The sequence below is a fragment of the Crotalus tigris genome, unplaced genomic scaffold, assembly GCF_016545835.1.
Source record: "Crotalus tigris isolate CLP2741 ecotype Arizona unplaced genomic scaffold, ASM1654583v1 scf7180000024433.2000942, whole genome shotgun sequence".
NCBI classification, from domain to species: domain Eukaryota; kingdom Metazoa; phylum Chordata; class Lepidosauria; order Squamata; family Viperidae; genus Crotalus; species Crotalus tigris.
In genome coordinates this window covers 87,107-108,553 of record NW_024100601.1, presented here as the reverse complement: position 1 = coordinate 108,553, position 21,447 = coordinate 87,107, and the positions used below count along the sequence as shown (strand labels likewise).

Sequence of the window (21,447 nt, the reverse complement as noted above, 5' to 3'; positions counted from 1 at the left end):
CATGCCAGTCTAGGTAGCTCAGGTGAGAGCAGAGAAAGGGAGGGCTGGGCACCCTGCAAGCAGGCGGCTTCAGCTGGAGCTCAGAGGAGGCAGAAGAGCTGATTCTCAAACAAGTGGCCACCTAAAAGGAGAGGCAGAGGACAGAAGCCAGGCAGGCAGGCTGGCACATTTGCTACAGGTGGCGGTGATCGATTTCACAGAAGTTTAGATTTCTTCCACACACAACCGGTGCAGTAGCAAGGCAGAGGCCCCCCTTCTCCCTCACTCTCAGTGAAACAGGAGGGTGGTAGCATGCCAAGACACTCATGGGTGAGGCCCTCCCCCCAGACCCCTCCCAGATCAGCACCGGCCACTTTCCCCCCCCCCCTGTTTTGCTCCAAGTCTTGCAGTCATCAGACCTGGATTTGAATCCCTCTCCCATTCCCCACCAATAACTGGCTGTGGGATTTTGCTCCACCTTCCAAGCCTCATTAAAAGCCTGCATTGCTCAGCCTCAAGATGGAAAGCTCAGCATAGATTTTACTGAATGTTAAATCAAGCAGCAAGCACAGCCAGCAAACTCTGTGGCACTTTAACTTTAAATAATGCAATAATTATTGAATTTCCTTTTTATAACTGAAGTGCTGGAATGTAAACAATGGGGCTGTAATTGCAGGAAGGAGGGATCAATAGAGGCAATCGTTTTCAGCCATGTTAATTGTAAATACAATTGCTCCAAGATGTCAGCCTTGTTCCTCTCGCTCCAGAATCACCCTAACGGATGACAGAGTCCAACTTTCCCATTATAGCTGTTCGTTCCTTTAAGAGGTTCTCAATCAGGTCTGATCAATCTGTCAAGATAATGCATGGAGTAAGTAAGACTCTTCCAAACACAAATGCCCAATCAATAGCCCCAACCAGCTTAATGAGGAGGGGCTACAGCCCCCAGGGAGGCAAGAGCCAGCTTCAGCAGGCCAACTAAGCAGATCAACCCTTAACGAGGCTGCCCTGTAGGCAAATGCCGAGGGCAGTAAAGACCCTCTCCAGGGACAGCAGGAAGGCCCAACCGAGGCAGGCTGGAGGGTCCTGGCCAAGCTCCGCATCGATCATCCCAAGCGACAGGAGACCCAATGAGCTTGGCTGTTTGCTTGTAGACATTTCATTACCCAACTAGATAACATCATCAGTGTGAATGAATATGGGGTTTGGTCCCTATTTATATACAGTAGCTTGCCTGCTAGTGATACACCATTCAAAAGGGACAATAAAAAAAAAACTAAGAAAGAAACAAAAAGATCAGAACACATCCTTTCCAACAGCCAATATCCAAATAAATGGGGATGAACATCAGATAAACAATCACACAGGAAACAATTCCCCAATCAAGGAACCACCAAGGAGAAAACCACATCTCCACTGAAACTGCAATGGCAAGTTACTGTATGTAAACATACCCCATACTCACTCACACTGATTGTTGGAATATTCATGAGCAGGAAGAGTCATGTGGTAACTCAGTCAGCCAGTGGGAAGAAAGTGCTACTGAGTCTGTGCAAAAGAGTATTGAGTTAGGAGCTGGATTTCCAGTCTCAGGTCTGTCTCTGTATCTTTCTGTAAGAAGTCTTCAATTGAGCTATGTTGCTGTAAAGAAGAATGTATGGTATTGTAAATATTTTTATATGAATATAAAGAAGTTATTTTGAATCAGCTAAATGCAGTCAACTGTGAGAGCTTCTGATTTATTTTTTCATCAATAGAGAAATTAAAATTATCTAACACTGATATTGTTACCTAGTTGGGTAGTAAAATGTCTGCAAGCAAACAACCAAGCTCAGAGAACACCAAGGATTCTAGAGAGTTGAACCCTAAGCTACTTATATTCTTTTCTTTTAGAGATGGACAATTCCCCTTCAAGGAGACTTATCTCCATATAGCAACTATTTTGTCAGGTTTACCAGCTGGTTGCATGCAGCTTAATTCTTTGCCTGAAATAAGAATTATCAGTTATAATTACAAACAATTGCGTGAACTGCCTTAAATTCCTACAGCAACAGCCTGTGGCAGGATATAGTAGTTCTGTAATCAAACAGCCTTGAGAATACATGGTGAATGGAAGTGTGACATTGCATAAAAAAGTAAATAAAATAAAGGATAGTTGTATCTCAAGCATACGATATTTAAAAACACCCATTTGGCTGAACATCAGTGAGGATGAGCTGGCCTGAAAGGAGTAAAATTCCCACTCCCTTACCAGCTCTTTTTCCTACCAGCTCTCAAAAGACCTAGCACCCAGCATTTCTCAGGAAAAGGGTGCTGGGCAGAATGAGAACCTAAACTTTGCTGAGATATGTGGACCAAAAATTCAGCCCCCGGCAGACCCTAGCCATCAATTGAACCCTCTGCCCCTTTCATCAGCCCCCCCCCCCGTTCTAAGCAGCAGGACCTTTCTCTTCCTTGAAATGACTTCAACTGTGGCAGCCACGATCTGAACACCAGTTATCAATTGGCACTGACCAGGTTCTTGGCTAGCAACATGGTGCCTTTGAGATCAAGGAAAGGTGCTTCTCTGTATCAACTGTAGGAGAAGAACATGACATGATCTGCTGGAAGTGTTATCTGCTTGTTTCTTGTGGAAACAGGAGGCAACGGACTTTTATTCCGTCTCAGCACCTGTCCGAGGACGGGGGGGGGGAGGGGAGGGCCTGAAAAGGGAGCCTCTTCCCCAGACCAAGATCCATGCTGGCTGTCCAAATAATGTGATATGGACAACGCACACCTGTTGGATTCATGAGCTGCAAAACACGAACCCTCTCGATGGAGGAAATCTCCCTTTTGTCAGGAAGCAAAAAGTGAATCCTCTCACTGAGATGAGCAAGGATCACCACTGTTGATCACCATTGCTTAAAATCTAACAGGGCAAATCTGACCTCAAGCAGTGAGTTGGTCTCCAGCCCCTCTCCAGCCCCGCAGTTCCACCACACCAAGAATTGTTTCAGGTGGGGAGCTGGCTGCATCTGAGCAACTTCTATTGGGTGGGAAATGGGCAGGATTTTTTATTTGGTCTATCTGCAAAATAATTATATAGCTGTCTTTTCTTCATTCAACATTATGATGATTCATGCTGAAGTTACATCAACAATACTTTGTTTCTGTATTTTATTCTGTCTTATTAGTGGGGAGTAATAAAACTAATTTACAAAAAGCCCCAGGGCCAAAGCAAAGCAAACTGACCCAGCTTTCTTGGGAAAGGAGTCAAGAGTCCACTCCAGCCAGGAACTCCCCCCCCCAAAAGGCCTCTCCCCCACTTTTTCTGCCAGGGAGAATGGTGCCAGAAACAATGGGCCAGGGGGAAGGGGCTCCCAGGGCTGTTTTCCTCACACTGAATATTTCTGGAGCACTGCCAGCCACTGAAGGCAGGATGGCACACATTGCATTTCATCTGTGTGGTACCTGGAGGCCAGGGAGCAACAGGAAGAAAGGAGAATGACGGTGGCCTGGCAAGCCTGGTGCTCTCTCACCCGGCCAGCGTCTGGGGAGGATTTTCTCCCTCCGAGAAGCAAGAGCTGGATTACACCCAGTTAGCTGCACTCTAAACTAATTAGGCAAGTGCCAGGAAAAGGAATGAGGTTAGCCAGAGGAGAGGAATGTCCCAAGGGCCTCCGCCAAGGAGAGTAGGGCTGGGGCCAAGGAACCTACCGGGCCAGGTCCCATACCAGGCCAGTCTGCTGCTCACCACGCCACAGGCAGACAGCACCCAGCAGGGCTGCCCCACAGAAAGAAAAGGGGCAGTTGCATCCAGAACCACCTCCTTGCTCCCATCAAGAAGCAGGAACCAGCAGGTGAAACCTCTGGCAACACAAGGGAGGGGCTCTGGGACCCCCTCACTCCGGCTCACAGAAGATGCACGCAGGCCCATCATCCTCAGAGAAGCCTGCTTGGCTTTCAAAACCTAGACTGCCTCTGGGGGCGGGCGGGCTGAACTCCAGAGACAGAGGCAGCCTCTGGAGGGGAAGGGAGGAGAGTAGGAAGGAAGGGCTGGAAACCAGGAGCGCAGGAGGCCAAAGCCCGGAAGACGACGTGTCTGGGGAGCAAGGCTGCCGCTTAGATTTATCGCAGGTGGTGCCCGATTGTTCATACTAAAGCCATTACGGGATGATTAGAGAAAAAGGTGAAGCTCTGAGTCCAGGGAAAATCAATACAAGCGTCTGGAGCAATTCTGCCACACCAGGGAAAGGACTCTTTACTGCAGGCAGGCAGAGGGGGGGGGGGAGCTGCAGCCAGACCCAGTGGACAAGGGAGAGTGTTGCCCTTCAATGGCCCTAATCGGCCTTGGGGACAGCAGTACCCTAGACGGCCCCAGGGCCCATCCCGAGGGCCTTGCAGCCCTGCCTTGAGTGAGGCAGCCTGGGAGACAGAGGATGAAATGAGGTCAGACTGTCAGCATTGCCCAGGACAGACAACGTGGGATACAAAGTGGGGCTACCCTCTGGCTTGCTGTGCTACATGTGCAAATGGCAATATGGATCTGGACTGCGCTGCCCGTCCCACCGGCACTCACTTGCTGCTGACTTCTGTCAAACAGTCTGCAGAGACTGGAGAGCAGCCCACCCAGGACATGGGCCAAGAGCCTCAGTAGGCAATGGTGAGAAGTGGTGCCTACTGGCTGGAGCCCACCCGCAGGCCCACCTATCCTGTGGCCCCCCTACCGCCTCACCTTGTACAGCTTCAGGCTAGCCTCGTGCCTGGAATTGCTGGTGTGAAAGCGCAGCTTCTCCAGGCTGTTGGTATAATAGTCACAGGCGTTGCACTTTAAGTGCACTGGATTCCCGATTGCCACGCACTTGAGATGCCACTCGTTGGTCTTGCCACCCTCCTTGATGTGCGCCAGCAGCTGGTACTTCTGCAGGTGCTTCTCGGTCTTGCAGTGCAGCTGGAAGTTGGCCTTGAGCTGTGTGCTGTAATGGCACAGCTTGCATTGGTAGGCCTCCCCCACAACCCCCTTCCATTCCTCCTCGGGCAGGCCCCGCTCAGCCTTCAGGTGCAGCCCCAGAAGGTCCAAGGTGTCGGTGGTGAACTTGTTGCACACAGAGCACTGGAATAGCTTCAGGGAGGGGTCGCTGGTCTGGGCAAAGGTCTCTCCCAGGTTCATGAGCTCCTCGGACACTAGCTGCCCTCCCCCGAGCCGTGGGTCCAGAGGAATCTCTCCTCCCACTGTGCAGAGAGAGAAGAAAGGCAAGTCAGAGAGGCTCCCATACCCACTTCCAGTGGACTCTCAGCTCTCAGCTCCAGTGCAGGAGTCTGACCCAGCTGGAGCATGAATGGGTAACTCCCCACATGCTCGGCTCTCCCATCACAATGTAACCCAGGAGCTCCTGAAGCGTACGCCTGTCCCCCACCCTCAGAACTTTGCTGGGAAGCAGGATCTCTGAAGTCCACAAGGCTGGGGGCTGGGCTAAGGCTTGGGCTCAGGAGCCGAGACTATGCTGGCTTCACTAATCGGGACAGTGTAGTAAGAGTTTCCAAAGGGCACAAATAAATGTGAAACCAGAATAGCTGGAGTCATTTCAAAAATACCAAGGTGCTGTGTAGCACTTTCAGACCAGTATCACCATCTCTTCTTGCATTCCTCTTGGCCCCGGGGTTGCCTGTTAACATTCCACCCCGTGGGGCTATTCAGCATCTCCTGTGGACGTGGCCCACACAAACACGCCATGTAGTACAGGATGCCTGTTGTTTTGTTCTGTGTGATCATGCTGACATCCCCACATCTCTTCAAGTTCAATTAATAGCATTTGTTTACTATACAGTTTCTGTTTTAGTTTTTATTCTATTCCTATTTTCCCATCTAACAAAGATCATAGTTGATTAAACACATGATGAAGCACTTTGCCATTTTCTTCCTCATTGCTTTTTGGACGGGCATCAAGGCATCCATCCTCTTGATACTACATAAATTAGAAATGCAATTCCCCAATTGTAGGAAATAATAGTTCTACTAACGACCACTGCTGTGGAGGCTTTCATCTGGATTCCTGAGCTGAGCAGGCTGGGCTGAGCCTACAGCCTCTTCCAGATGGAGGGCTCCATGGGAGACAGACATCAGGTTTCTCAAGCAGGAAAGCAACTCCTGAAGTCCTCTGAGGCTACAGCGTGCAATTTTCTCCCAAACCTTTCCCATTTCTCAGCCTCACCAGGTGAAACCTATGGCGATCTTTGAACCAGAGAGTTCCACAGCAAAAGAGTGAAATTATGCGTTGATGCGAACCGACTATCGCAGGCTCTGGAGAAAAGGCAGCCTCTCTGAAGTGGGGCACAGAGATGGGGAAGCGGCATCAGATCCAGGCCACCATGGGCCACAGAGGGGAGGAGCCCAAAGCAAAATTGGTGCCAACTAAGGGGCTCCATGCAGGTGCATTGGGCTTCCTTGGCACTGGGCAGACAGGAGCAGGCTGCCAAGTGAAGGATAAAACAGAAAGCAGCCCCAACAATCCCCGTGCCCTGGCAAGGTCCCCAGAAGAGGATGGCTCCTCCCCGCCTTTCCATGGGGCAGCCTCCTCCTTCCCTGGACAGCCCTCGGATGGCCCTGAAAGAAAACCTCCCAAGAGAAGCGCCCATTTGTGTTTGGTTCCAGGGGCCTCCTGGGGTCTCATGCACATGTATGTCCCCCCCTTCCAACCGGGAAAGCGAACGCCTGAGTTCGGGGGGGGGGTGGTCCCTTCCTCTCCTCGCCAGCCCTGAGGCGCCTTCTGGAATATAGGATATCCTTCTGTTCTCCCTCTCCAGAGAGCCCTGGCCTCCACCTTAGCAAAGGTTGCGACCATTGGCTGGAATTGTCCAAGAGGCTAGGACAAGGGAGCTTATTTAAGGAAGGGCAGTGCAGCTTCCTGACTGTCCTCTCTTCTCCAAGGAAGGGATCTTGAGATTTCAAGCTCAGGAAGGGAAAACGAAAGGCTTGCGGACCTCAGGATCCATGCTTTGCCCCCTGCCTGTTTCAGAGCAGGGGCTCTGTTACCCAGGAGAAGTGAGTTCCTTTATCCCCGGTGCAACTCTGGCAGGCTGCAAGATGAAGAAGGATCATGGGGTGTCATCTATCCCCACATGAAAGCCCGCTTTCTGAAACTGGAATTGGGCCAATGCGATGACACATACCCCAGCCAGCCTGTTCTCCAGAGAGGAGGATGGAAAGGAAGTGGGGAGATTTTCCCCGCAGTGTGAAGAGCTTCATCTTTGTCTATGGAGATTCTCAGTCCTTCAGGTCATGCTTATCCCAAAGGATAAGTGGACTTTCTTGTTTTTCTTTGAAAATGTTTTACTTCTCATCCAAGAAGCTTCTTCAATTCTGACTGGATGGTGGGGAATGAAAGGATTTATATTTCTTGCAAACAGTTGGTCATTTGCATTCTTTTAGAGAATCTTTGAGGTCACCTGAAGGTTTAATTGTGTCAGCAGTTCCAAGAAGGCTCCACACCTATTTGCACTACTCAGGTGATCCTGACAGATAAATCTCCAGGTGGCCTCAACAACTCTCTAAAAAAATGCAAATGACCAGCTGTCTGCAAGGAGTATAAATCCTTCCATTCCCCATCATCCAGTCAGAGATGAAGAAGCTTCTTGGATGAGGTGAAACTTCTTCAAAGAAAAACAAGAAAATCCAGTTACAGTGAAAAAAGCACCTTCTTTTCAAAGCTTCATCTTTGCAGACCAGGTTTCAGAACTGCACATCCACAGGAAACACCATCTGTGGCACAACACAATTTGCATAGGAATATGACACCACTGGATCCTTCAATGGACACTCGGTCTCTTCTGAAGCAGTGAAGTCTCTTCATCAAAAAGTTTCAACAAAATTCCTCGCTATGTGCATCTTTTTCTAGCCATGAAATTAAACAACTCTGATCAGCTCTGTAATTAGGGGAACACTTTCACTCAAGGCTACTGAAAGCACTTGAAGCAAGTGCATCTCAAGTTGGAAACAGCCTTCCCTGGACCAGTTGTCACGCTGAATTACAGAATTGCCAATCATGAGTTCCTACTAAGGAACTGGCCCTGTTATACACGGGAGAATCCCACCCTCTTAAACCTGCAAAAGAGCTGCTGCTGCTGCTGCTGCTGCTGCTGCCTCCGTCTTGGGCCACAGCAGAAGTTTCCCCTTCTCCCCAACTCTGAAGGGCCCAGCAGCCTGGAAAAGTCTAGGCCAAGCAAGTCTGCCACCACTATCACCCTACTGCCACCAGCACAACCACTGCAGCAGGGAAGGCTTGGCTGGCCAAGACGGTGACCGAGTGGATGCTGGCAACTCTAAGCCAGGTAAAAGGAAACCAGATGAAGCTGGCAATTAGGCACAGGGGGTCCACTGCCTTTCTGCATTTCCAGAAGACCCTCACCCCTCTCATCAAGACCTCTAATGGCACAGACTTAGAAGGGTCTTGTGGTTTTGGCTTGCGGTAAGAGCCTGCATGCAGAGGAAGCCCCGTCTCTCCTTCTCCCCTGGCCCCAGCAGCTGAAACTCCTTCAAGCATAACCGCTGTCCCAGCCCAGAAGGAAACCCAGGAGCTGAGGGGCTTTGTCACCGTCCCATGCCCACATGGGCAACTCTCTACTAAGAGCAGGTGCTGCCGGAGGGCTGGACGGAAAGACAGCACCTTCCTCTCCAATTACACGAAAAAATACCGGGACAAGGCAGGCCATCTCACCTAGGGATGGGGCCACGGAGGTCATGGTGTTGGTGGGCTCCACTTGGAAATTGCTGCCTGCCAGGAACTGGGCCTCGGAGGCTGGGCTGCTGTCCATCTTCAGGTTCTGAGCCAAGTAGCACTGGTAGAGCTCAGCCTCAGCGGGCAGGCTGCCTAGGCCCAGGTGGCGTCTGGGCTGCACCTGGCTCATGTTCTGCTGGAGCAGCACCATGTTGTGCATGTGCTTCTCGCTAGTCATGTGGATGCGGAGGTTCCTGGCCACATTGGTCTCGTAGTCACACACCTCACATCGCCAGGTGGATTTACTTTTTGGTTTGCTGGGAGAGGGGGCCCCACAGCCACCACCAATATTGGCAGTGGCTGCCGTGGCCACAGCCACAGTCCCCGCTGCATGGCTGAAGACTTGCTCCCCACTGCCGTTCTGCAGGTTCTGCATGTTGTTGAGATGCTTGTCTGACTGCATGTGGATGCTGAGATTGCCTTTGGTTGTGGTCGAGTAGTTGCAGACCTCGCAGCGGAAAGGCTTGTAGCCACAGGTGTAGCTCTCGCCCCGGGCGAGCCGAGGGTGCAGCTGGCCTGACTGGCAGAAGGCGCATGCCCCTCCCGGCTCTGGGTGCTTCTCCTTCATGTGGGCCTCCAGCGTCTGTTGGTACTTGTAGTGCCAGTTGCACTTGGGGCACTTGAGGGTCTTGCAGGAGTTGCGCGAGTGCATCATAGTCATGTGGCCCCCCAGGGAGCGCGAGGACCCCAGGACAGTGTCACACTTGGGGCACTCCACCCCACCCCCCAGCTCACAGAGGGGTCCCTCGTGCTGGTGGTGGGCAGCACAGAGCCCGTCTTCCCCCTCGAGGCTGTCGTTCGGTTCCGGGGCATCGTCTCTGTTGACATTTTCCTCTCCCAAGTCCAGCCTCTGGCTACCTTCACTATTAAAGCTCAAACAACTCCTCCTATTTGCACCATCAAAGACAAAGGAAGAAGCAGAAGGAGAACCAGAAGCTGAGCCACTCGACCCTGCCTGAAGCACGTTAGGCATTAAGGGAGATATGCTTTGGTTTGAGAGAGCAAGATCCTTCGGGCTGCTGCCACTGCTTGCCACCGACCTGGTCTCAGAGGCGGCAGGAAGTTTCTCCTCTGGGTCCTCCCCCAGCCTGTGTGGAAATAGCCCTTTGCTACCCCCGCCAGCCCCCTCCTCCTCCTCCCCAGCTGATTCCACCTTCGCCAAGCAGCTGTCCTGCGCATCACTGCTGGCCCTCCCTGGGCCTTTCCTTTCAGAGGAGGCAGAGGGCCTGGAGATGGGGGCAGCCAGGGGAACTGAGGTAATTGGGGTCTTCATAGCTGAGGTTGTCAGCCCCCCCAGGTTTAAGAGGCCCCCCGGGGCTAAGAGGTCTGCTGCCTGGGGTTGTTCGCTTGTGCTGGCAACTCCAATCTGGGAGACCCCCTCCCCTTCCACACGAATCCCACTGAATTTGCCATAGAAACTGTGTCCGGGGCTTATGAGGTCAGTTGCGGAAACTAAAGGGTATGAAAAGTTTTTGTTTTTTGGTTCCAGAAAGCTTACAAGGGGCTCCTTGTCTTTGCCTATCCCTTGGATGATCGCGGAGATGTTCTTATTGCTAAGAATTTTCCGCTCCTCCTCGCTCAGAGTTATCTGATGATCGTGCACCGCATGGGTCACAAACGAGCGGACAAAGCCAAAGGAGAGCTTGCACAAGAAACACATCAGGATCGGCTTCCTCTTCCCGTAGAGTACAAAGCTCTCAAATTTGGACATGTCCACATTGTTGGGAACATCTTTGGATACGCAGGAACTTTTGGCAGAACCGTCACTGTTCAGGTAATCCCTGTTGCTTCTGTGGCGCACATCAAAGACACGGAAGCTGTGCAGGACAGGGCTGACGCCCACCAGGGTGGAGGTGCTGGGAAAGGCTTCATCCGGGCCTTCAAACCACTTCCCAAAGGAAGAGGCAATGTGGAAAGTGTTGATGATCTGCGGATAGACCTGAGGCACAGCCACAGCAGACTCCCCTGGCTTGGCTCCTGTGTTGGGGAGAGCAGAGTTCGCCAGGAGGGGCGGGAGCCCCCCACCTCCTTGACTCAGCTGACTGAGGCTTTCCACAATGTATGCTGAGCCATCTGGTTGGTAGATGATTTCTCCAGCCAGGTTCTCAATATCGCTCTCCTCCCCCAATTCCTCCTCCTCCTCCTCCTCTTCCTCTTCCCCCTCCTCCTCCTCGCCAGTGTCGCTCCTGCAGTCCTCTTGCAGGGAGAGCAGAGGATGGGCACTGGGACAGGGGGGCTCCATGTAGGTCTGTAAGCTGGCAAATGAGGCCGTGCATTCGTCACAGCTGCCTTCCTTGCTGCTGGGCTCAGGGCTGCAAGCAGAGGCTGCCGAACTTCCTGGCGAATGCTCACAGAAGGGAGCCCGCTCGTTGCCTAGCTGGCCCACTGCAGTGGACCTCGTGTCATCAGGTGCGCTTGGGAGATGGTGAGCACTGCCAAACTCAGTCCACTGCTGGTGCTGAGGTCCAGTGTCTCTAAGGTCCTTGCCCAGGATGACCGGCAAATCACAGCCTTCCATCGTCAGCTCTGCAGTCAGCATTCATCGCACCTGGCACGACTGGGGCCTAAAAGTGGGCAGGGGGAAAGACAAAGAAAAAGCTTGTCAGCCAGGCCTGGCCACTCCACACGCCCAGCCCACTTTGCCCCCAAAAGCAACTCTTGGCAAGAGTTCACCGAGCCAGAAAGGGAGGGTACATTTACCGCAAGAAGGCCCCAACCCTCCTTCAGAGCCTTTCCAGAGCTGGCTCAAGAACGGCTCTAAGCTGTTGGTCGAAAGACCATCGCCCATTCAGTGATTCTGTTACCCAGCGAGTGTTTCCTCCCTCCCACACTAAGGGAGGCATCTAAAAGGTTCTTCTGAAATCCCCAGCCCTGACTAGCCCACAGTGCTTGTGGAGTCCATTCTCAGGCACCTTCAGCCATGCAGAGATCCAAGGAGGAGGTACACACCCTGATTTGAGCTCTGCAGAGAGGGCCTCCCGGGACCAGTCCTGCCCCTCGTCCTACACTCTCAAGCTCCATTAGGTTCACAGGAGACCAGCTGGGGCAAAGCTAGGACCAAATGGGCCTGGTCCAGCTGGAGAAGCGAGAGGCCAGAGGCGGCCCTCTGCTCAACAGCCATAAGCCTGCAATAGAGGGGGGAGACAAGTGAGGGCTACCCACTGCCCCATCTTGCCTTGCATTTCCCACTAGGACCAAGAGAGCAGGGAAGCCCTGGCCAAGGGCAGCAGGATGATGGATGTCCTGCTGGAAGCAAAGGCAGAGGGTGGGATAGCAACAATGACCCCTCCCACTTGGAGAGCTACTTAATGGTTTGAGGGTTTTTTTCTTCAATGGCTTTTAACTTACATTTTTGCTACTTCTTCATAGTGCTTCTGTGTGTATATCTGCGTACACACACAGCCATGTAGACACACACACTTTTCATCTATGTGCAACTGACCAATTTGAGATGTGAAGCCAAGGGCCCAAGGCTGCTTCCCGGCACAGCTGAAGCCATGGAGGCCTGACTGACAGGCTGGACAAGTTGGCTGGCAGGGTGGGGAAGGCAGGGGAGGGGGTTAACCGCCTGATTGCAAAATCAATGTCATAAATGCTTGGTAAGTTACAGGAACAAGCGGGAAGAGAAGGCCAGGATTGATAAAGGGCTGTGGCTTTGATGCTGCACTGGGGACTTGTTTATTGACAGCCAGGCCGATCTTCCCTGCAGGCCAGGCCAGGCCAGGCCAGTCAAGCCAGCAAATGCTTTCCAATTAATTGGGGCTCTCTGGCCGCCCTCCCTGCTCTGTCAGGGCCAGGCAAAGCCCTCCAGTCACCAGCCAGAGCCTCACTGCCAGCAACACTTCCCGCCCCCGACCTGCACCCAGGATTACAGCAAGGGGATCTGGCATCTCGACCAAGCCCCAGCCCTGGATTCCAGATCCCATGGATTGTTCCGGGCATCCCCCGCTACTCCCCCCCCCGCTGCAGTCGTTAAGGAAAGGTAGCTCTTATTCAAGAAGGCAGGTCGATCAGTGCACTGTCTGTAAACATGTTTCCCGTAAAATCAATGATGTTCAGTTAGAGAGCACTGAGACTGGGAACCCCCAGCCCTCCGCCCAGCTCCTGATTGGCAGCGCCCTCTTATCCCAAAGCTGCCCCACCCCGCCCTGGCACTCCTGTAATAAGGTCCTTTTGCTCAGGGCTATCCAGTTCTCTGGTGGCTCCTGGATGAGAACTGAAGGGCCATTTCCAGCTAGGACCAGAACAGGAGCCAAGAGAGAATCCGCAGCACCAAGGGCAGCAACAATGCCAAGCATTCACTCTTTTATTGTTGAATTTAAACCCTGCCTTTCTGTTTATTCCAAAACTCAAGGCAGATTGCAATAAAAAATATGAAGTATAAAACTGAACAAAACATAAATATGATTAATACATACGTTTTAAAAATCAATTTGGTCCAAACCAACATTAAAATTAAAACCAGTAATTACAATAATTAAATTATTGTTTTATATATCATATGATATATATGATTGATTGCACAGATTATTAGACTGGATTTGGCATTCTTCTCTGCCTATCGAATCCTTCCCAACGACCTGGGATTAATGGTTTGATGGTGTTAAAGGTATTGTTGAGGCAGGATGTAAGTTGTTCCAATTAAAGCTGTTTTTTTGCAATTGACTGAGGCCAATTTTGTCTTTATTTTTAACATCTGCATATTTGCAATGGGTAAATAACTTTCCTTCCAATAGACCTCCAGTTGCTGGCCCTGGTTGCTCAGCCAACAGTCCTGAGTCCTTTAGCCAGGAACACCTCACAGCTAATTAGTCAGGGAGCTTCCTTCAAGAGAGTCCTACTGCTGCCCCAAACTCATACAGAAGAAGCCAATCACTTTGGAAGGTTCTGCAGTCCAGAACCAGCTGAAAGGCCAAAGGAAAGAAATTAGCCCAAGTCAACCCAGCCTGAAACAGCAGCAAAGCCCATCTCTGGCAGGTAGAAAACAGGTTGGCTGCTATCATGTCATGAACAACCGAGGCTCAGCTATAGGAGGCATCTGTGGGCAACCTCCTGATCTTGACATCAAAAAAAAAAAAAAAAAAAAAAGAGGCACCGAACAAATCCAGGTTTTAAGAGAATGCAGAGCTCTATCTTTCCCTGCCCCAGAACTCCCAGAGTTTCCAAACCAACATGCTTCTCTCTTTGGTTAAGTAAAGGTGAACAATTGATCCTCAAAGCCAACACTAAATGAATCCATGGAAGGATACAAATTGTTCAAAAGAAATAGATGTACAAAAAGAGGAGGGGGAGTTGTATGTAAGAGAACACTACATATCTACAGAAATGCATGTGATCAAAGATAAAATCCCTCCAGAATGTATATGGGTTAATATAAAAGGGGGAAAAGTGACGTTGCCATAGGTGTATATTACAGGCCACCCAACCAATCAGAAGAAATAGATGAACTCTTTGCCAACTGGTTAACAAATGTGTGTAGGAAGCATACCACAGTAGTAATGGGAGATTTCAACTATCCAGATATCAACTGGGAGACCAACTCTGCAGCGAGTGGGAGAACAAACAGATTCCTAACCAGCCTAGCCAACAACTGTGTCATCCAAAAGGTGGAGGTGGGAAGTAGAAGTAAAGCTAAACTGGACCTAATTCTTACTAATAGAGAAGACGTGATAGAGGGAGTTGAAGTTGCTGGAACCTTGGGTGAAAGTGACCGTGTCATACTGGAATTCAAAATAATACAAACATAGGCAATATAAACTAATCCAACCAGTGTCTTAAACTTCAAAAGAGCTGATGTTAATAAACTCAGAGAGAATCTAGGAAAGATTCCATGGATGAAAATCCTAAAGGGAAAAACAACTCAAGAAGCATGGGAAACTCTGAAAAATGTGATCATAAAAGCCCAGTCCAGCACAATACCACTGAAAAAGAAAAACAAGAAATTCAAGAAGAAACCAGCATGGCTGCACAAAGATCTCTCTGACAAACTGAATGACAAAAAGAGCAAGTACAAAAAATGGAAAGAGGGACAAATAACTAAGGCTGATTATCAGCAGACAGCTAGAACATGCAAAGATAAAGTCAGGAAAGCAAAGGCTCAAAATGAAGAAAGACTTGCAACAGAAATCAAGGACAATAAAAAAAGTTTCTTTCAACATATTAATAACAAGAAAAAAGTCAAGGAAACTGTAGGTCCGCTAAAGAGAGAAGATGGCAAGGAAATAATAGGCAGTAGAGAGAAAGCAGAGCTGCTTAACTCATTCTTTTCATCAGTCTTCACACAAAAAGAAATCATAGTCCAACATACCAAAAAAACTACTGCAAAAGACAAATTAGAAACAAAAATTAAAATAAGCAAGAAAATAGTAAGAGAACACCTATCCCACCTTGATGGATATAAATCACCAGGACCCGACAGATTTCATCCCAGAGTTTTGAAGGAGCTGGCAGATGTTATCTCAGAACCATTGCACCATATCTTTCAAAAATCTTGGAGCACCAGGGAAGTACCTGAGGACTGGGAAAGGGTTGATGTGGTTCCCATCTTCAAGAAAGAGGGAAAAAACAGACCCAGGAAACTACAGATCAATCACTCTAACATCAATACCTGAGAAGATCCTGGAAAAGATAATCAAAAAATAGATCTGCAAACAACTAGAAGCAAACATCTTATTTCATTCTTTGATAAAGTGACTAAACTAGTAGACCAGCAAAATGCCATTGACATAGTATTCTTAGATTTCAGTAAGGCATTTGACAAAGTTGACCACAACCTACTTCTTGGCAAGCTAGAAAGAGGCGAAATAGACAACATCACTACCAGATGAATTTGTAGCTTACTGACAAACTGTACTCAACAAGTAGTCCTCAATGGTACTACATCCACATGGAGAGAAGTAAGCAGTGGGGTACCACAAGGCTCTGTCTTAAGCCCAGTACTCTTCAATATCTTCATAAATGACAGATGAGGGAATAGAAGGGGAACTCATCAAATTTGCAGATGACACTAAACTAGCAGAAATAGCCAATAACCCAGAAGACAAGCTCAGGATCCAAAAAGAACTTGACAAACTTGAATAATGGACCCTATCCAACAAAATGAACTTTAATGTGGAGAAAAGCAAAGTTTTACATTTAGGCAGGAAAAAAATCAAAGGTATAAGTACAGATTATGCGAGACTTGGCTCAAAAACAGTAGCTGTGAGAGGGACCTTGGAATCCTACTGGATGATCGCTTGACTATGAGCCAGAAGTGTGCAGCAGCAGCCAAAAAAGCTAATACAATCCTGGGTAGTGTAAACAGAGGCACAGAATCAAGATCACGCAAAGTATTAGTACCGCTTTATAAAACCCTAGTAAGACCACACCTGGAATATTGCAGCCAATTTTGGTCACCATACTACAAAAAAGATGTTGAGACTTTGGAAAAAAATCAGAGAAGAGCAACTTAGATGATCAAAGGCCTGGAGACTAAAACATATGAAGAACGGCTGCAGGAATTGGGTTTGGCTAGTCTAAAGAAAAGAAGAAATAGGGGTGACATGATAGTAGTATTCTAGTATTTGAGGGGCTGCCACAAAGAAGAGGAGGTCAAATTATTCTCCAAAGCACCAGAAGGCAGGACAAGAAACAATAGTTGGAAACTGATCAAAGAGAGAAGAAACCTGGAATTAAGGAGAAACTTACAAACAGTGAGGACAATTAACCAGTGGAACAACTTGCCTTCAGAAATCGTGGGTGCACCATCACTGGAGATTTTTAAGAAGAGACTAGACAGGCACCTGTCTAGAATGGTATAGGTTCTCCTGCTTGAACAGAGGGCTGGACTAGAAGACCTCAATGGTCCCTTCCAGCTCTATTCTGTTCTGTTCTGTTCTGTTCTGTTCCAGAAGGAAGCTGTTTGGGAGGCAGTACGAATGGAGGTGTGTCTATTAACACATGAAGTAACTCATAATTGGTATACCTACCATCTGAACTAATAAAAATTGCAAATAAGCCAAGAGATCTTCCAGAGAAATGTAAATCCCTCCCTGACCTTGAAGCCACCTGCCTAGATAACCTATAAGATATTTGTGGACAAGTGGGAAGCCTCTGTGGAGACCCAGGTGGCCATGGTACCCGGGCAGTTAATTCATTTGTGTCTCCCTGCCCCCAATTCAAAACAGCAGAACACACCCACTCTGATCACTAGTTTGTCAATACCTGGAACAATGGACTCAGCTACGGAATCTGCATGCTGCAGTTATTCTCCCTGGTTCTTTGCACCTTTTAGAAAGAAACCAGAAGGATCCATGCTGCTTGGAGAATGAAAAGAACCAGAATTGCATTGTTTGGAAAACTGGGAAAGAGAATCAAGAAAAGACATGTTATGGCAAATTCCTGTGACCAGGGACACCAATCAAGAACCCAGTGGCCTATTTTCCATCAGCATGAATTTGGGATGACTAGCAAAAGGACATGGGATCAATTTAATAGGCTTACGACTGAGGTAAATATGATCTAGCGGGAGATACAATTTTAGACTGTGTTATAAATAAAACACAAAATCACAGGAAGTAATTGTTCCACTATATTCTGATTCCTTCAGACCCAGCTTCCACTTCTGGGTCCACCTCTGGACTTGAACGTAAAGCCAGACTCAGATAACGACAATAAGGATAGTTGGAAAACTAAAAGTTTTGAAAGCCAGACTGAGAAAGCTGGGTATGCTTAGCTTTGATGAGGGAAGACTGGAAAGAGGATCAAGACCTCAAGTCTCTCTCATACTACGTGCCAGGCACAAAACAATGGATTTAAATTAGTGGAAGGCAGGTTAGCACTGAGTGTTAGGAAATTTATGAGCTTCAGTTTTCTTTTGATAAGGCAACAATCAACTCCGCTCCACAGAAGTAGAGAGAGGTGGACAGCCCTCTCCCAGGAAGGCTTGAACTTGGATTCCTGCTGGGCAATTGAATTCAATGCTCTAAGACTAAGAGGCCCCTTCAAATTCTAGGATTCTACTCATGATTGGGTTGCATTTATCTTTTTCTTCAATAAGAAGCAACAATTTCAGTCAACTGGAAGTTGGAAGCAAAGGGAAGAAAAGTTCAACGCCAACAGAAGTGAATAAAAGTAACTCAGGATTGAACTGAGGAGTCCTTGATGCTCTCTGAATTTGTTTGCTTGCAGATGTTTCATTACCCAACTACGTAACATCACTGGTGCTCAGTGCACTGCACTGATGATGAACTATCCATGCAAATAACCAGCTCTGGCCAGGCCCAGCAGATGGGAGCTGCACAAAAGAGATTCTCCAGCTGCAAGCAAGCGCTGTGGAATTCTGGGAGTTGAAGTCCACATGCCTTAAAATTGTCAAGGTTGAGAAACACTGAGCTAAAGGAAGCAGCAAGGATGCCTCAAGAACCAGATCAAAGCAGGAGAAGAAATCTGCTTCTCAGGGCAGGAGCAAATATCCAGCTGAGCAACACTTGGCCCAGGTTGAAGAGAAAACAATTCCTCCCCTTCTCATAAAGGCTGGACGAAACAAACACTTTTTACTGGAAAAAGGCATGACGGCAAAAGAAGGATCAATGAATGTCTGGCAAGGCTTCAGGATGGAATCAACCCAGCCGGGGAATCCCATCAGAAAGTCCACTCGGCAGGCAGTGAGATCAGGAGGCAGGAAGAGTCGCCAAATCCCAGGGGCCGACCCAAAATGGGCAGGGAGCTGACCTACCCATTTCTCTCCCATCCAAGACTGGTACCCTCAACATGAGGAGGCCCACCCTGTCATTAACTGGCAGAGTTCACAACCAGGAGACAAAGCCATGGACTCTTGCTTAATGGGCTCTTCAACAGGCAGGCATTTTTTCATTTTATAAATCTCTTTAATGTTGAATTATTTAAACAATCTAACTGATTTATTTACTTTATGTAATTTGTGCACTGCCCAACTGCCAATGATTCTGTGCAGTTCACAAGAAAACATAAAAATGGTAAAAGTATAACAATGTTTAAACTTGTCCATACCTTATTAAAACACATATCAACGTGAATGATTTAATTTTTATACAGGCGGCATAAGCTCAAAATAATTGCCCCAGAAAAGGCACGTGTGTGAGTCACAGGCCCTTTCAAAATCTAACGATGGCCAAACTGTAAAAAGGAAGCCAAAGAGCCGTGGTGGATACAGATAGGATCTCCTTTTTCCACATCGGGCAAATTGAAGATTGAATTTTAAATAACAATAATAACAATAACAACAACAATAATTCACTATCACCACAACTATTTGTTATTGCACTGTTTCCTCTGTCAAACAATGCTGAATAAGTCAGGGCATGGCTATCAAACATCAAAAACATCTGCCGGACTATCCCACCTTCTTTACATGGATGATCTGAAGCTGTATGGAAAAACTCCATCTGAAATAGAATCGCTGCTTAACACAAGATATTGCAATGGAGTTTTGGATTGGACAAATGTGCCACGCTATCAAACAAGGAAAAATAGTGAAAACTGAAGAAATCAAGATGCCCCATGAAAGGAGTTGTTTTTATTACCCCTTTATTTTATCTTGTTATAAGAAGTGATTTTTTCCTTTTTCTCATCTCTTTTTTTTTTTAAACGTCATGGAATTTCTTCTCTTCCTAAAGCTTCAATTTCCTCTCCAGTAACACAGACTATACAGCAACCTAAGCCTAAGTCTCATCCACCCTCTCCCCCATCTCAAGTACTTTCACTTAAAGATATACAGAATGTTGTACAGAATGTTGTACAGGATGCTATGGAGAAAACTGTGCAAAAGATTAAGGCTGAGACAGCAGAGCTTTTGGAGCAGAAAAATCACCAGATGAGGGAAGATATTGTGCTGGCTCTTCAGGGGCTTGCGGCCCATATAGAACGCCTGGATGATAGGGTGGATGAGGTGGTTGGAAATGTTGAAAGATTAGAAGGAAGAGTTGAAAGAGTTGAAAACAATGTGGATGCAGTACAGAATGAAATTATAATGTCACAATACAGAGATATGGAGTTTGCTTTGAGAATAAGAGAGTTGAAGGAGAATGTACAAGAAAATTTGAAAGAAGAAATTGCAGCAGAATTAGCCTCTATTTTGGGATGTGATCCTGAAGAAATGCTGAGAGATATAGAGAAAATTTTTAGAGTTAATTCATGGGTTGCGAAGCAGAGAAATCTACCAAGAGATGTGGTTGTTTATTTTTCCAGGAGATCACTTCGTAATGAAATTATACAGGCTTTTTATAAGCAAAGATTTCAAATTGCAGCTCAAGATGTCATAATTTTAAAAGAAATACCTCCAAAAATTCTCAGAAGAAGAAAGGATTTTGCTTTTTTGGCTGAGGAGCTTAAGAAACGACAGATTCAATTTAGATGGGATGTACCTGTTGGCATAGTGGTGAATTATGTTGGAACATGTTACAGACTTAATACAATTTTAAAAGCAAGAGATTTTTATGTTTCTGTTCTGAAGGCAGGTGCATCATCATCTCCAAGATCTAGAAGAAATGAAAGTAAGTTCGAAGGACAATTGGCTGCAGGAGCAATGTCACCAACAGGAGAAGAGTTGTTGGTTGAATCTATGCAACAGTGTTTGGAGATAAGAGAAGATCCAAGGGAGCAGAGAGTGACTTGTGCAGCCCATAAACGCAGAGAAAAAGAACAACAAACGGTAGATGCTGGAATTACAATACAGGCGGCTACCTCTGAGCCAGTGGGAGGAACAAGACCGAAGAGATCATCAACTGCAGATCTAGATGCAGTGTTCCAAAGGCTTCAAGCTTCTAGAGGTGGCAAAGTTCCTGACATGGAATGTTAATGGCCTGAATTCTCCATAGAAAAGAAAGAAAGTATTTTACTATTTGAAACAACATAAGAATGATGTTATATGTTTGCAAGAGACTCATATTGCTTTAAAGGATGAAAAATATTTGATTAACTCCCGGCTGGGAGTACATTATACAGCCTCTGCTCCGCAGAAAAAAGCAGGAGTAGTTATTTATGTGAAGAAAGACTTATTACCGAAGTTGATTGATTCTGATCCACAAGGAAGATATGTTATTATTGAATTATTATTAAATGGCAAGAGAAGTCTTGTCATTGCTCCTAATCAGCAACAAAAATATTTTTATAAGTTGATACATCAGAAAATAATCCAGTTGGACTATAAATCAGTAATTATGATGGGAGATTGGAATGGTGTTTTGGATTCAAGTAAAGACAAGAAGGGCTCTTATAAATCTCCTAATCATGCAAAATTACCCAAAGTTTTTTTTTTTGATTTGAAGGATGATTTGGAACTTAGAGACATTTGGCGTGAACGGAATATGGAAGAAAGAGACTTTACCTTTTTTTCAGACAGGCATCAGTCGTATTCCAGAATTGACTTTTTTTTAATTACTAATGATTTTTTTTCTAGGGTGAAGAATGCTAAGATATTCCCCAGAATATTGTCAGACCATAGTCCTGTATGGATGGAGTTATCTACTGAAGATGAGAATAGAAGGACTTGGAGATTGAATGAAAACTTATTTAGATATGAGGGGAATGTACAGAGATGTAGAGATTATTTAAAGGAATTTTTTCTTTTAAATATGCATAAGGGTACTTCGATGCCAATGGTATGGGATGCCAGTAAAGCATATATGAGAGGGGTCTTGATTCATATGAACAATGCGCATAGACATAAACAGATGCAGAAATGTAAAGAGTTGGAAGT

The 21,447-nt window shown here is 47.2% G+C and overlaps 1 protein-coding gene across 2 annotated transcripts in view; it reads right to left on the bottom strand.

The window, feature by feature from the left end:
- The window catches only part of ZFHX3 (zinc finger homeobox 3), a 90,892-nt gene that overhangs the window by 38,230 nt on the left and 31,215 nt on the right, over positions 1 to 21,447 (bottom strand). Inside the window, exons 1-3 of one of the 2 annotated variants that reach the window (XM_039331077.1) lie at positions 12,081 to 12,639; positions 8,673 to 11,296; positions 4,694 to 5,190 (exon numbers count right to left, since the gene is read on the bottom strand). In XM_039331077.1, coding sequence (XP_039187011.1) covers positions 4,694 to 5,190; positions 8,673 to 11,271 — 3,096 coding nt within the window. In that variant the 5' untranslated portion in view covers positions 11,272 to 11,296; positions 12,081 to 12,639. Of the gene's footprint in view, positions 1 to 4,693; positions 5,191 to 8,672; positions 11,297 to 12,080; positions 12,640 to 21,447 lie in introns of those variants that run through there. The other variant, XM_039331076.1, reaches the window with a different exon arrangement.